This window comes from Uranotaenia lowii, chromosome 3 (assembly GCF_029784155.1).
Source record: "Uranotaenia lowii strain MFRU-FL chromosome 3, ASM2978415v1, whole genome shotgun sequence".
In the NCBI taxonomy this organism is placed as follows: domain Eukaryota; kingdom Metazoa; phylum Arthropoda; class Insecta; order Diptera; family Culicidae; genus Uranotaenia; species Uranotaenia lowii.
The window spans coordinates 98176938-98192953 of NC_073693.1; the positions used below are offsets into that span (position 1 = coordinate 98176938).

Genomic DNA, 16016 nt, shown 5'->3' on the forward strand with positions numbered 1-16016 from the left:
TAGAGCCTGAACAGACTCCCTAGCCGAAGATGGAGAAAGAGCAGCCGTCAATGGAGACATCCGGTTACTTTATGAAACTTCTCGCCGCCTAAGTGGTGCAAGGACTAATGCAAGAATGCCGCTAAAAGACCGAGCAGGTCAGTTATTGACCGACCGAACAGATCAGCTCAAACGATGGACTGGGCACTTCGAACAACTCTTCCGAGTCACGAATAGCAATGGCCAACAGAATTCGCAGCTCGAAGCGTCAACAGTAAGTCGCATCAATGGCGTCAACTCGGAAGCGCCCTCGCTGGCTGAAATAGAAGCGGCAATCAAAGACATGAAATCCAACAAAGCACCTGGGATCGATTGCACCCCTGCTGAAATGCTGAAAGCTGACCCTGCCTTGTCAGCACAAATGTTGCACCGTCTTTTCGCTGACATCTGGGATACTGCAACATTCCCGACTCGTAGAGGTCCCGAAGAAAGGAGACCTGACAGAGTGCGGTAAATGGCGAGGCATAACGTTGTTCTGTACAACCCTCAAAGTACTCTGCAAAGTGATCCTGAACAGGATCCAGGAGAAAATCGACGCTACACTCCGACGGCAACAAGCTGGATTCCGATTCGGCCACAATGTGTGGACCACATCACAACGCTACAAATAATACTGAAACAAATCAACGAATTCCAGTACTCTCTTCTGCTGGTGTTAGTTGATTTCAAAAAAGCTTTCGACCGACTTAACCATGAAATCACCTGGGCAACTCTAAGGCGACGAGGAGTCCCAGGGAAACTAGTCCATCTCATCGAAGCACAGTACGAGGCATTTTCGTGCAAGATCTTGCACGATGGTGTCTTGCCCGATCCAATCCCGGTGACTGATGTAATGAGACAGGGATGAATCTTATCACCGCTACTTCTTTTAATCGTAATGGATGAGATTCTGACAGGATCGATCGACTGTGCACCGAACCGAGGATCGCCGTGGAATCCTTCAACAATGGAACAACTTAACGACCTTGACCTGGCAGACGATATTGTTTTGCTTGCCCAAAAACAACAAGACATGCAGAGCAAACTCGACGACCTCACCGAAAGCTCCAAGGCAGCAGGTCTCAAAGTCAATGTCGGAAAGACCAAGTCGATGGCGATCAACACAGGAAATCCTTCCAAATTTCGTGATAGCTGGGCAAAAAGTTGAGAAAGTGGAGTGTTTCCAGTATCTTGGTAACCAGATTACGCCTGATGGTGGTACTCGCAAATGCAAACTCGGATCAGAAAAGCCCAATTTGCATTTGCGAGTCCCCGAAACATCTGGCGCTCACGTCAGATATCTCTACGACCGAATATTCGAATCTTTAACTCAAACGTCAAATCCGTATTGCTGTACGGGTGTGAAACTTGGTGCACATATGCGGTAACGACGCGAAAACTGTAAGTATTTGCAAACCGCTGCCTGCGGAATATCATCCGCGCTTGGTGGCCTGGCAACTGGATCTCAAATGATGAGATGGAGATGGATTGGGCACACGCTGCGAAAAGATGAGAACGAGATTTGCAGAGAGGCGCTTGACTGGAATTCAGAAGGACATCGGAGCAGAGGCTGACCTAGAAACTCGTGGCGGCGAAGCCTAACCGCCGAAATCCGAACTGTCGACGAGAATCTTGACTGGGACTAGTTGAAGACGCTGGCTCCGGATCGTTAACAGTGGAGGTCTTTTACGGCCCTATGCAGTAAGTAGTCCAAGTAAGAGGAGCTACGAATCAGAATTTTGTACATGCGTCGTGAAATCCAAACTACACGCACGCAGAAATGGCAAAATCGTTGAATGTGGCGAAATCAACCGTCGTCAAAGTAATAAAAGTCGGGAGGGGGGGAGCATATTTCGACAAATAGGAAGCCGGGATCTGGAGGAAATCGAAATCCTGGAGCCGCAGTGACGAAAAGAAGACTGCCGCTCATAGCAAGTCCGTCCCATTTGCGTTTTCATCGTTCTTCAGTTTATCGCTGGAAACACTTTAGTTTCATTTGTAGTTTCAAGAGAAAACTTTGTTTTTAGTACTTTGTTCTGATGAACATTGAAAAAAACCTCAAGAAATTTTGTCCCATTGAACAAATAATCGCAAGTCGGTCCCATATGGCATAAATCATCGCAAGTCGGTCCCACAGCCATAAGGGCCCAGCAAATGATTTTCAACAGAATCAAAACAAAAAAATAATCCTTCTAAAGCGAAAATCTTTCATTGGCCGTAGCAGTGACAGAATCTGTTGATTACTTTGATAAAAAACGCATACAAGTGCCGAATTAGCGTTGGACTTTTTACGATTTTTCAATGCCGTTTTTCTCACTTCAACAAAAACGCAAATGGGACGGACTTGCTATGAGCGGCAGAAGAGTGGCTTGCACTTTCAAGCGAAACTCCAATCTCTCTGCATGAAGCTTAAAAACGATCCAAACTCTCGACTTATGAGAAGGTCTACTAATCACAAAGCAAAACCTTACGACAAGCTGTATACAACATTGTTGACAAAGTTTGATTGCGTGGTAAAGGACGACGAAACCTACATCAAGACAGACTTCAGAGAGCTTTCGGGACAAGAGTTTTATACAGCAACCGGATGGGGAATATTTGGCAGACATTTTCAAGCATATTAATCTATCGCAGTTTGCCAAAAAATATCTCGTTTGAGAAGCTATCTGTTCCTGAGGCTTGTAAAGTGACTTTTTCGTTGGGACCGTCAACCAAGAAATTTACGTAAGAGAGTGTCTTTAAAAGCGTTTGCTGCCTTTCCTGAAGAAACATGACTTGTCTGTGTTGTTTTGGCCGGACTTGGCATCTTACCATTCTGAAAAAGGCCATGGAGTGGTATACCGCTAACAACATTTGGGTTGTGCCCAAGGATATGAACCTTGCCAACTCACCAGCACTTCTCCCAAAAACGTAAGAAGATCTAAAAAAACTGTAAGCAGCGAGAAGCAGTTCAAAGCAAATAGACGTTCTGCGCCGAAGAAAGTGAATGAGGTGACTGTATAAAATCTGATGGCAGACGTCCAACTAAAGTCTCTTTGGTGTCTTATGAAAAACCAGATTTTTTACCCTTTTTTGTTATCTTAGATTCGACTTGTGGGAATGTGGGAAATTTTGTATTTTTTTTACTTCTCACATTATTATTCAAAAATAACATTTCTATATTCGTTTATGATATTTTTTGTATTGTAAAAATTGTGCTTTAAAATGGGTGTTTCGAGCCGGTTTATTTTAAAAAAAGAAGTGTCATTTGCTCAAAGAATAAAAACCGTAAGATCTTTCTAGGGAGGGAGGGATGGTATTGAAAAATCTTATTTTGTCTTACCAGGGGGATAGGGAGGCTCAAAAATGTCTGAAGTTGTGCTTACGTAATTATCCACCATTCTTTCATAATCTATATGATTAAATTTCTCCCCTGTTTTTCATTCCACAGGGAATGCCATCTAAAAAAATTGAATCGTGATGATTGATTGTTTTTTTTTATTTATTTGATCATAAGGATTTTAACACCAGGATGTCATTCATCCCTCATCATGATGATTGATTGTGATATTTGCATTGAAACAGGGAGAAGAGAAGTTTCTATTTCTAAGTATAAATGTTTATTATACATTGCCAGCAGCATTCTGTACCATGTGGTGATATCTTAAGTTTACTTTTTTTCTGTTTTATTTCTGGTAGAAATTCTCCTTCCCGCAGAGGAATTACAGTGATAAGGGGAGTTTTGTAACATTTACTAAATACGTATCATTCAACAACTCTAACATTTACAAGGATTCATTTGTGTTTATACTCTCGGTTCCATTTCGATAAACATTGTATTGTGAATGGATATATTTATATAATCGATAAAATGAGCTGATAAAAAGTCGGTTTTATAAACCACACCTTCTAAAATGAACTTCTCTATAATCTTGAACGTATACGCAGACTGAATTTAAGTGTTAAGATGACCCCCAAAACGTTTTTTATTTCTCGAAACCAAACTGGAAAATTGTTCATAAGCGGCTGGAATACTTATTAAGACTCCTTTCCCAAATCTGTGATTATGAAAGTTGCATAGTTACAGTTCTCTAGTGATGCTCTTTGTGCCTTGAGTGTGACGATGTTAATGATACCATTCCGACGACGAATTCTCGTTACGATTTCCTCACAGAAACTCCTGGATCAGATTTATTTGTAGATTACTGGATATACTGCGCTTTATTTATTCTTTGGTTTTCTACCTTGTAGAGAGGATATTATTTTTCATGATTATTACGTACCAACTGCGTAGACACTGCTAAATGGATTATTTTTAATATACTCCAGCTGATACCACTGGACCCATAAAGTATTTTGAATGGTGTATTTTTGTTTTTTGGTTGATACAAACGTTGTTCCGTTTCGAATCAGTTGCTGTGCAGGTTGGTGTGTGTCCCTAGACCGTAGTCCTTAGACCAGCTCAAATTTCCACACCTTGTTTGGACCGATTTCGGTGACGTACATGGCCGACCCATTGGGACAGAACGCTATCGAGTGGGGATTCTCAAACTTGCCCCAGTGATCGATTATGGTTTCGGAGCGTGGATCGATGGTGAAGCCACGTACCGGAATCATGTCCGCTGTTGGCCCGTTGATGGCATACACCAGATCACCGTAGGCGGCAACGTCGTAAACATGGCCCAAATCCGGTTCCTGAATAGTGGCCGCCTGTGTTCCCTCTCCGAATGATGACTTCAGACCGGCTCTGGAAGGAAAATGATTGAAATTTTGATAAGAACTTGAATCACTCTCTGGAGCCACTTTTTTTTTTAAATTTAATTCATAGGTACGAAATTGACTTAAACCGAAACTTTATTTAATCGCTATAAACTTACTTCGGACACACGACGCGCATATTCTCACGATCGGCGATACAGATCAGGTCCAGATGTTCCAGCAGTGTCAGCCCGTGGGGAACCTGAAGTGACAAAAATTCCGGTGGCTGAGGAATTACTCGAATCAATCTTCCTGCAGCGTTGAATTTCAACAGTCGGTTGTTGCAATAACCATCGGCGATGAAAATCTCTCCAGTTGTGGCCACAGCCGTGGCTGTCGGTTTGCATAAGTGGTTTCGCGAAGCTCCCGGTTCGAATCGACGCCCGATTGTGATGCTGGGATAATCGTGCCCTGGCATGAATTTGAATGCTTGATGTAGGGCAACATCCGTCAACCACATGTTCCCATTCCGGTCGATAGTCATTCCATGGGGCATGTAGAATATTCCACCACCCGATTCATCGATCACTTCACCGGTTTGAGCACTCAGCGTCAGAATGGTGCTGTCCTCGATAGGACCTTCGGCAATCTTTTGGTAGTGATTGGTGTCGTTGAAACTTCTGCAATTCGGAAAAAAGTTGCTAGTATAGTCTCCGCAATAATGATTAATCTACGGTTTATCTTACTCAACGTCCCAAACTCGGTGGCCCCGGTGGAAGATAACTGGATTGCCCTCCCGGTTCACCGATACGGCCGTAACCTGGCCGAACTCGTGCTTCACCATGGGCCAGCTTTCCAACAGCCGTGGCTTCGGGGGGCTGTCCAGGTGGGACGTATCGACCGGTTTGAGCGGAGGGGTCTGGAATTAATCGCAGTAATATTTAAAACTATGATTTTTTTAATCAATATTTGCTAATTAAAAAACGCATAAATAGAGGAATTTGCTGTCTTTTAGATTTTTTTACGTAAACATTAGAAAACTTTTAAAACATCTAGCATTTTCTGTACCAGTTGCACATTGATTCAAAAATCGAATTTGGAATTGGAATATGGAAATTTGTTATCTTATTTTAAACACCGCTGGGATATATTCTTTTTTAATTTTTGGCATTTCGGCGAGTTGTGAAAATTTAAGGTAGAATATTTAGAAAGAACATGAAAGCACATGAAAGTATTATAGGTGGAAAGATCAAAGCTAGAGCGCTTTGGGTAGAAGAAATTAAATAGTTGGTGAAAATGGGAGCAGGGCTTTTGTTTTGTGAACAGCTTTTGAACTACTTGCGTGATTATTTGCCGCTCGCCGTTTCAATGTTGATAGGAAGCGATGAAGAAACCCATCGCATTCCTACCCACATTGAAACACGGACGGGTCGAACACATAAGATTGTGTCCGACCGGGCCCGGTCAATAAATAATGCAAAAAAAACTAGTAATGCAAAAAAAAACTAATAAGTTTGAATTAATTGAACGAAAGCTTGAATGCAACAAAATTGCATACTATATCATTGCACGAAACGTATAAATCAAGTAATTTTTTATCGAAAAATTCGATAAAATCAAGAATAAGGAGTGTTTTTGAAAAAATGCTACACTTTGTTTTGTCAATAACTTCTGCATGCATGAATGAAAATTGATGAAATTTTCAGTGAAGGTACCTACTAATGAAATGTTCATATGTGCATATTTTTGTGACGTTTTGTTAAGTAGATTTTGAAATCACGAATAATTCAGGAAAGTCCCATTGGGAAACTCAAAAACAGCTGGAAATCAACTATTCGACTAAAGTTCATGTGGTAAATCGTTTAAGGAGTCATAGAGGATCTATAAGTCTTCATTCTAATTTTTAATATTTATGAAGTGAAGATGATTGATTCCATAAAGGTGGGGGAATATTAGAGGTTCCATAGGGGAAGTGACAAAAAAAAATTCTTCACTTAGTTTCATCTAGTAGATTAAAAAACACGCCTGACATCATTTCTTCACGATGAAGAGGTTGCCCGATAAAAATAAAAAAAAATACGGTGGTCAAATCATGCGCAAAACATTGGAACCGCTAGCTGAGAGATATTTTGAAAAATTACGTAATGGAAAGCAAAATGAACTTTTTAGTGGGCATCTGGCAGGTTTCCAGCCAGAAAGCTTTTCGTTGGAAATGATCCGGAGATGAACAAAGATAAAAAATTAAAAAAAAAAATGATGACTAGCACTTGAGGTGGCTGACGATCTATGAAAGCTACAAATCAGTCAGTTTTACATAACTATCGACACAATGAATGGTTTTATATTCAAAGAATGTTATCTCCAAATGCTACATATACAAATTTTTCTGTAAGTATACAGATTTTTTGGAAATTTTGTAACACAGAATCTGTATATACAGGTTACAGATAATTGGAAATTTATACAGATTTCATAGAGATTTTCGGAAAATCAGAGATTTTCCAAGATATTTTGATTATACTTCGAGTCAACCAATAATAATCTACCTTGATGATTCAATCATCCATCAATTATCACACTTGCACATAAGAAAAAAAATCCAGATTAGAGTTTGGAACCGGTACAATGCAAAACAACATGCAAAGGGTTGAAGAAAGTTTTAAAACCTGTGTTTAAGAATGATATACAAAAATTGGTCATTGCATTATAGGAAATGTAACTTTTAATGGTAAAGACTATTGACACAATGTTCAAATCCCAACTGATTGTTAAACCCCAGAAGCACACAGATCGTTATATTCAACGGAAGAAATCGACCTAAAACTTTGCGTGACCTTATTTTTCTCACATAACGGACATGTATTTTGTTCGTTACTATTAATCAGACAAAGTTAAACCAAAAACGGTTCGCGTAAACAAAATATTAGGTTTAACACTAGTTTAACATGTCGCACAAATAGAAGCCCGCACCGCGTAATGAGCAGCGTTGTCCAAATGAGTGTGCTACATTATAAAAAGGTAACCATAGTTCAGCGTTAGTATCCGGAATGAAAATTTTTGATACAGATTGTGTAAATGCATAAGCTTTTTCAGAACCAGAGCTTCAGTTACCTTCGACTACTCGTTCCGCGACGCTACACTAGAAAGAACAACCGTGATAAAAGATCTTGGAGTAACATTCGATCAAAAGCTCTCTTTCGTTCAGCATATGGCAACAACTACAGCAAAGGCTTTCGCTTTGTTCGGATTCCTTCGCAGAAATACTTCGAGTTTCAAAGACCCTTATGCTCTAAAGACTGTGTTCTGCTCGCTCGTACGCAGTGTCTTGGAATACGCCGCACCAGTTTGGACACCTTATCATTCCGTTCACATAGACAGAATTGAGAGGGTCCAGAAAAGATTTCTTCGTTTCGCATTGCGTCATCTGCCTTGGCGAGATCCCGTTCGATTGCCACCGTACTCCGATAGATGTGGTCTATTATCATTGACGTCGCTGAGCCAAAGGAGAATTTATCTACAACGAATGTTCGTCTATGATATTATTACGAATGCTATCGATTGTCCGCAACTGCTTTGCTCTTTGAACCTACACGCTCCAGCTCGACAGCTTCGTAACCAGACTCTTTTCTGGCTACCAAGAAGCAGGACAGTATTCGGCCAAAATCATCCACTACAACGATGCTGCCAAGTGTTTAATGATGTTTCTTATTTGTTCGACTTCAATGTATCCAAAGCAAAATTTAAATGTTTGATTCGTGATGTAACCTAATTTTAAGCCAACTATATAACCTAATTTAAGATCGATACTCATGGTCTGTATGACAACATAGTCAAAGACATCAAATAAATAAATAAATAAATAGATTTCAATACAGATTTTTGAGATTTTATACAGATTAAAAAGATTTTTTAGCTCGAAAATACAGATTTAAATGTGGCAACGCTGCTACTCCATACTCAACCCTCTAGAGAGGCTGTCAAACCTACTCAGCTTTAAGTTAGTCGGCGGCAACTTAACGATTGAGCCGCATCTTAGATTTGGTAGCGATGCTCGATCGGTGGGTAATTTCCTGAGGATGGAATGAAGTTGCACATTTGGCGACCGAAACTGGACCATATTGAACTTTTTTCCGTCATTTCTTTTAAAGAGAACAAAACCTGAAAGGAAATCACCCGCCAAACAGTAGACGCGAGGACAGAAAATTGATCAAGTGACTTTTTTTGTGTGGTGCTAGTGACGTGATAATTATGTTGATAGAGTTGCAAAATTTGCAGTTTTTGTGATAGTTGTGAAAGTTGAACTATTGAAAAAATGTGAAAGCAAATGAAAGCATGTTGAGGAATAGATTGCGAGTTGGGAGGACCACAGTACAACAAAAGTTGCATGTTGGGAGGACCGCAACCTAAAGGAAAGGCTGCGTGTTGGGAGGACCGCAGTAGGATTGCGAGTTGGGAGGACCGCAACATGAAAGAAAAGTTGCGTGTTGGGAGGACCGTAGTAGACAAAAATGGATTGCGTGTTGGGAGGACCGCAATATAAAAAAGGTTGCGTGTTGGGAGAACTTAAACATAAAAGAAATGCTGTGTGTCGGGAGGACCGCAAAATTATCGGAATGTGCTTGTTGTGTGTTGAAATAATCGCAAAAGGAAAAAAATACCAATGTTAACGATTCAAATTCTTAGCAGTAGTAACAGCATTTAAGGCAGCCTGTCAAGTATGAAAATGGAAATCTGAGAAATAATCGTAGGCTGGATTCCAGGCCACTGCGAGTAGTACATAGCCAAGTTTGAGGAAAGGAAAGAGTTAAAACAAAAAAGGTATTTTGGTTCAAAAATGGTATTTTGGCCGAAAATTGCCTTCTAACACGCAATGAGTACTTTTTACGCATTGCTTTTTATGCGAGAATTTTCGGCTAAATTACAATCTTTGAACCGCAATAACTTTTTTGTTTCAATTCCAAGCGTGCTGCAGTCTTCGAATGCAATATTTGTCTCAAATTAGACTTTAAGAAAATTATTCATAAGAAGCAATCGGCTTGTAAAGGAAAATGGTATCAATGAAAAACCAGTATTTTGTGTTCCTCCCGAGCAAAATACCAGAAAATCCGACTCACATTTGAGACTCAAGCAACCCCCCTCCATGGTCAGATCATTCTGAAATTTGGCATGTAAGCTAATGATTAATTTTTACTTGGAGCGAGTAAGATTTACCATGTTTAATTTTTCCTATACTATGATAAGTACACCGCGGTTTGTTAAATTAAAGTAAAGTAACCATAACTTCTTAAATTTTTAACCGATTTTGATAAACAACCACTTGAAATATTTGTTTTGAAAAGATATTTACTTACAAATGAAAATCAGATTTTTTAAACGTTTCCTTCGCGTCTAAAACTATCGCTGAAACAAAATTTTCTCTAAAAAATGCGCTTTTTGATCATTTTTTCTTTTATAAAGTCACTAATATCATCAATACTGTTGATCATACGCAAAGTAAAGTTCAGATGATCGATAGCAAACTTATTCATCAGAGATATTTGAATTTGAGTACAATTACTTTTTATATTTTTCCAAAATTTCATATTTGGAGCATAGCTCAAAAACTGTTCTATTGAGATTTTTTTGAATTTCATTTTCGAATTCAGCGCCTAAGTTTAAAAAGTTTAGTTTTCTAGTTTATTGATTGAATATCACGAAAAAAAAACAAAAAACATTATATTTTAATAAAAACACATCAGCTAATTTTAAATTGTGTTTTAAGCTTCCATTAAATCGTTCGTGTTTATTTTGACACAACTGGTTCAAATATTTTCCTTTTTGGTCACAAAAAAAATAGTTACTCGTTTTGAGTTTTTTGATCGTTTTTGCAAATAAAGTGAAAAATCCGGTGGAAATTCTAACATTTTTCAACAAAATCCGAGCAATCAGGCCGTGCCGGACCGTTCTTAAATTTTGTACAAAATATCCGGGCAAGTCCGGATAACATAGAGCAATCTGACGAGCCTTATTAAGAAAAAAAAAAAAGATATTCAACAATTTTTAGAAAATTCAATTGAAAATGATTCAAATATTTCTGACATCACATAAAGGCGTTTTAAATGTTTGATTTTATCTACAAGTTTCTTATTTATTTAACAACTATGTAGAAGACTTCTAAACGATTTGTTTTCAAAAATAAATATGATTCATTTTGGTTTGAAAATTTATTTTTTTGATTTTTGGTCAAATTTCTTTATTCACGTAGAATTGTTAAAAAATCAAAAAGAAAACTTATATAACTTTTTTTCAAAAGTCAAAATCACCCGTAGTCATCTAGAGATTAATCATTTAACACTATTGGAAGTTAATATTTTTGTAAAATATTGCAGCGCTTATTTAGTTACACCACTAGAATCGGTACGAAAATGCCTATCTAGTGAATACAAATTTACTGTGAGAATCTTGCGTTAATATACTCAAAATCCAGAGCAAAGTTTGATTTAAGGCTTAGAAAAGTTGAAAAATTGCAAATATAAAAAAACAGCTACCGTAAACCGGAGTATATTTGATCACCGAGGTAACTTTGATCAATATGAAATTTTTCCACAAAATCATTAATAACTAAGTCAAAAATTAAAATACGCAAAACTTTTTTCTACGTTTAAAAACCTATAAGTTGAGTTTCAAATTCGGAAAAAACTTGGTTGATTTTTGAAAATTTCAAATATAAGTAAAAATATAACTTCAAAATCTTGAAATATCTATTTTTTCGTAGGCTTGCCAAAAAAACACCCTTCCTGATGAAATCAAAGCGTTGAGAGTAAGGTTGCCAGATTGCCCGGTTTTATCCGGGTTTATCGGATATTGAATACAAAATTTAGAAACAGTCCAGCCCGGCCCGGTTGCCCGGTTTTTTTTTATTAAAAAAATGCCCGGATTCTTCCCGGATTCAATAACTTTTTTTTTCTAATCGAACAAACAAAAAAAACAAATTAATTTGTTTATTTTTTCTTTATTGAGGCCTCCAAAACGAAATTTTTTGAGCATGTTTTATAAAAATAATCATGAACGGTTTTTTGGAAGTCTACAAAACGATTAAAAATCTGTCAATAAATCTTGATTAAAAGAATATTTTTTCAATTTATTTTTTGAATTTTCTTGAGTTTTTCTGGGTTTTGACAAAATTTGCCCGGATTTCCGGCAAGGTTGCCGAAGCCACAGAAAAATCTGTAATTTCACAGAATTTTGAGCAAATGTTCATCACAGAATCTGTGTCACAGAACACAGAATTTTGAAAAATTCACAGATTTCACAGAATTTTTGAATTTTGATAACATTTCCAAAATTATATTTTTGTTTGGCCAACATAAAATTAAGTGTTTTACTTTGTTATTCAGTAAAGTATGGTAAGATTGGTAATTTTAATTGATTTTACTCAACTTAAATATAGAAAAAAAACCCAATTTATCATTATTTTTTAATGAAATTAAAGGAAATAGCATCACAGAAAACCTTCACAGAATTTTTGGGTAAAATCACAGAAAGTCAGATTTTTTTTTCTTCTCAAAAACACAGAATTTTTTTCGGAAACCTTGATTTCCGGTCGTCAGTTTTGAATTCGAATGCCTGGATTTTACCGGGATTTCATATGAAATTACCCGGATTTTTCTGGCCCGGATACGTGCTAAAAAATTCTGGCAACATTAGTTTAAAGGGTTTTCATTAGTAAATGTATAGTTTTGGGGTAGTTTTTGTTGTATTTTTAGATAAGTTTTTGATATTTTAAAAAAGGTACATTTTCCAAGAGTAAACCAGTCTAGGACAAAAGGCTAGAAACCCTATCAAATGGTGAAGTTTGAAGGTAAATTTCAAGGAGAATAGTGCGAGGGTCTAGGGACTTGAATGGAAAAATTTTATTTGTTTTCTTGTAGTTCAAATTTTATAAGTAATGTTAAAAAATTTAGCCGCTAATTTATGCAGCATCATTGTCCATTTTTCGATTTTAATTGTTGTTCGGCCTTAACACATTCAGGATCGCGATATTGTTTTTATTCGACCGCGAAGAAATCTAAACCAAGAAACACCAAAATTCAGCATTGTACATCTTAGAATTCACTGGGCCAAAAGTTACAAATTTAGTTTTTTTGAGCCACCGAAAGTGTTGTGTTCAGTTTTGAGGAGTTTCATGATTTATTTTATATCATTTGAGTTTGTTCCGAACTGCCTTAGCAATTGATAAACTATAGCATTTGTAAATATTATGAAGTGTTTTGCATCCTTTATGATCAAGAAAACTCGTTAAAACAAATTTGATGATGGTTGATTAATGAGTTAGCGCAACCCGTTTCATGGGCTTGAGATATAGCTCAGTTGGCAAGTCTGTTGTCTTCTGAGCCGATGTCCGCGAGTTCGAGCCCAAGAGTAAAACACAGTTGTACCGGATAAGTTTTTCAATAACGATCCGCCAACTGCAACGTTGATAAAGTCGCGAATGCCATGAAGATATGATAAAACGACTATAATCGAAAAAAAGCAACCCGTTTCAGTTTCGTATGGAAATTTGTATGGAACAAGAAATTTTTGCACATTAAATCATCCAAAAAATTCAAATAAGCTCGAAATGAAGTCGGTCTTTGATTTTTATTTTTGACTTTTCTTAAGCTTCGTTTTCGCTTACATGAGTTATAACCATTCCAAATTGAAAAAAATCCAAAAAAGAAAAATACATTTAAAGTATATAAAAATGGCAGACTTTGCTTGCTAGAGCTGTCAATAATTGCATGAAATGTTGTTGCAAAGGTTACATAAATCGATAAATTTTCTGGCAATGCAAAGCAGTTTTTTGAGATTTTTAATTTCCATCCTACGGTTACACAGCTTTGAAATAAGCAGATCAAAATGCAAAAATTTAAAAAAAATAATTGCAAAAAAAATAACTAAAATTTACAAAAAATAAAATAACTAACATCGAATAACTTTTCTGGAGTACAAGTTAGGTTTGTGCTTTGTTCACTTGGATTGTACTGCAAGAATCAAGGAATGTTTTTCATCCAAAGTTAAATTTTTTGGAACTTTCAGTACATCTCTGGCGATTTTTGAATGAAAAAATTTGTTTTCCCATACAAATTTCCATTCAATAATAAAACTCATTGCGCTAATTCAGGACTAAATGGATCGCTTCCAAAATTTTTATTGCTATTTCTGGCAGCAAAACCATTCAAAAAAAAAGTAAGGGAGATGTAAAAATTTGAGAATTTGCATAGCATTTTTAAGGGAAGCTCTATAGCTTTCAGATATAAATCTTTGGGTCAAGGATCGGCAAAAGGGGACGTCCATAATATCTGTTCACTGTTTCACGATATTATCTTGATTGATGATAATCAAGATTGTAAAGAACATATACAGATGAGAGTTTTTCAGCACAGGATTATTGATAGATTTGGACAAGGGGACGGTAAAAGGAGTCGTCTATAATAATTTTCAAATGTATTTGCAATATTTACGAGGCAAAATTTAAAACACGAGGGTTTTACAGAACGAGAAATCAATTCTTGATTTCAAACTTTCTATTTGACGACAGAAAAAGGTGTTGTCCATATTAACTTTTATAAGTTTTGAAATAATTTCGTTATTATGCATCCGAACAATACGAAAATTCGTACACGGTTGTTTTTTTGTAGGTCATTTCAGTTTAGTAGACAAGCAGAAAGGTTGCAATTTGTGCAAATCGTAAAAATGCGTCCCAATACCATTCAAATACAAACTTTTCAGCTTGAAAGCTAAAAGGTACATAGTGGAACGAAGTTCATACGGGATCAGTTAGTTAGAAATAAATGAACAATAACTAATACTCCTAATAATCAATCTGATTAGAATGATTTGACGCAAGTCTCAACGGTTTTTTGTTTAAGTCTTCTGACCTTGATTCGTGCAGATTTTGTAAACAATTTGTTCTACTTTGCCACAGTTGAGATTTAAACGGGAATTAGAAACGCCTCGAAATCATTTCTGGTTGTTTGGTTTAGAGTGAACGTCATTCAAGACGAACTGAGCTTCAATATAACAAAAAAAAAAAACAAAACAATATGCTTCAACTGAACTTAACCGAAACCATGACTAATTTTACTCTAGGAATAAAAAAAAATCAACTCACCGCTTCTTCGCCAATATCGTTGAAAGCATCCTCGTACGCGCGTTCCATGATCATCTCCCGTAGGCGCCGGAAAAAGTTGCTATTGGCTAGTTCCAGCTCGCTCAAGCCAGCCCCCGGAGGCAGAGCAGCTGGTCCGATGGCCGGAACCAGTTGCCCACCATGATGGCTCATCATGGCTTCAATTCCACTCGCCGCCAAGGCCAGCAGCAACGTTGTCGCGAACACCAACAGCTGTTCCATGGTGTGTTGTCCGGTTTTACTTTCGACTCAAACTTCTACCTTGCTGATATAGGGGGTTTTCCTTCCCGGAAGGACCCTGTTGTGGAAAACTTTTCCAAGGAAAATAAGTGAAATTATTTGACGTTCTAATAAATTAGAAGTTCAATCTTTCCGAGTGAACGATTACAATATGGAAAACGTTATTAGCGTATGCGAGTAAGCAACAAAATCTTCCTCATTACAGGTGTAGTGTTTTATGCTGTGGCTCGTAAAGATAAGCAACGTGTGAAAATAAATCGATAATTTACGACGACAATGACGATGATGACGACTTCAAAAATGATGATGGCCGTGCTCGAGGAAGAAACCTTTTCCACACACCGTCACAATAACTAATGGAACATATGTTTGCCGAAACAATTTTCCACACTCAAGTCGTTCAAAATGATTAAACTCGAAAGAAAAATAGTTTTCACCTCACCAGACAACCTACCTTTGAAACCTAAAAGATGAAACCAACAGAAAATTAAGCGGATTTTCCACCCGATATATTTTCCATGATAAAGGGAGGAAAAAATGGAAGATGTTCTCCACACACACCGACTTTTTTCACTTCCCAGCAGATTCCGATACACACTTCAGAGAACCGAGAAAAAGCGTCTGCACTTCCCCACGGTCGGTTGGGTTGTGCGAGGCTCGAAAGCTCGTCGAGTCGAAGGAATTGAGAGTCGGGAAATGAAACTGTAGGAAATTAGAGCTTTAGCGAGAGATACTTCAAATCGTTTTCAGGAAAAACTTTTAACACTCAAGCTCGTGGAAATCGAAAGCTTCAGTTTGAGTTTTAAGGCAGAGGCGTTTGTTGATAGGACACCAATTCCATCATCGAATCTTCGAATATTGAGGAATAGTTAGATTAATGTCATGAGATTTAGCTAAGTTTTATCTGAGTCCCGACAACCGGCTGTTTTCC

The 16016-nt window shown here is 37.4% G+C and overlaps 1 protein-coding gene across 1 annotated transcript; it reads right to left on the bottom strand.

Annotated features, from left to right (window-relative positions):
* Window positions 1-3594: 3594 nt before the first annotated feature.
* LOC129756003 (peptidyl-alpha-hydroxyglycine alpha-amidating lyase 2) lies at window positions 3595-15724 on the bottom strand. The gene is made up of 5 exons (XM_055752754.1): window positions 15540-15724; window positions 14828-15156; window positions 5442-5614; window positions 4875-5375; window positions 3595-4744 (listed from the first exon to the last, which is right to left on the bottom strand). The coding sequence occupies exons 2-5, from the start codon at window positions 15065-15067 to the stop codon at window positions 4450-4452; spliced, it is 1209 nt and encodes a 402-aa protein (XP_055608729.1). The 5' UTR covers window positions 15068-15156; window positions 15540-15724; the 3' UTR covers window positions 3595-4449.
* Window positions 15725-16016: the final 292 nt, after the last annotated feature.

Bases quoted from the DNA above. Each gene is read 5' to 3' on its own strand.
- LOC129756003 (XM_055752754.1), bottom strand. From the start codon at position 15,067: ATGGAACAGCTGTTGGTGTTCGCGACAACGTTGCTGCTGGCCTTGGCG. The intron at 5,615-14,827 runs GTGAGTTGATTT...GATTAATTCCAG, and splicing joins ACGATATTGGCGAAGAAGCG to ACCCCTCCGCTCAAACCGGT. The intron at 4,745-4,874 runs GTAAGTTTATAG...TTTTCCTTCCAG, and splicing joins ATGCGCGTCGTGTGTCCGAA to AGCCGGTCTGAAGTCATCAT.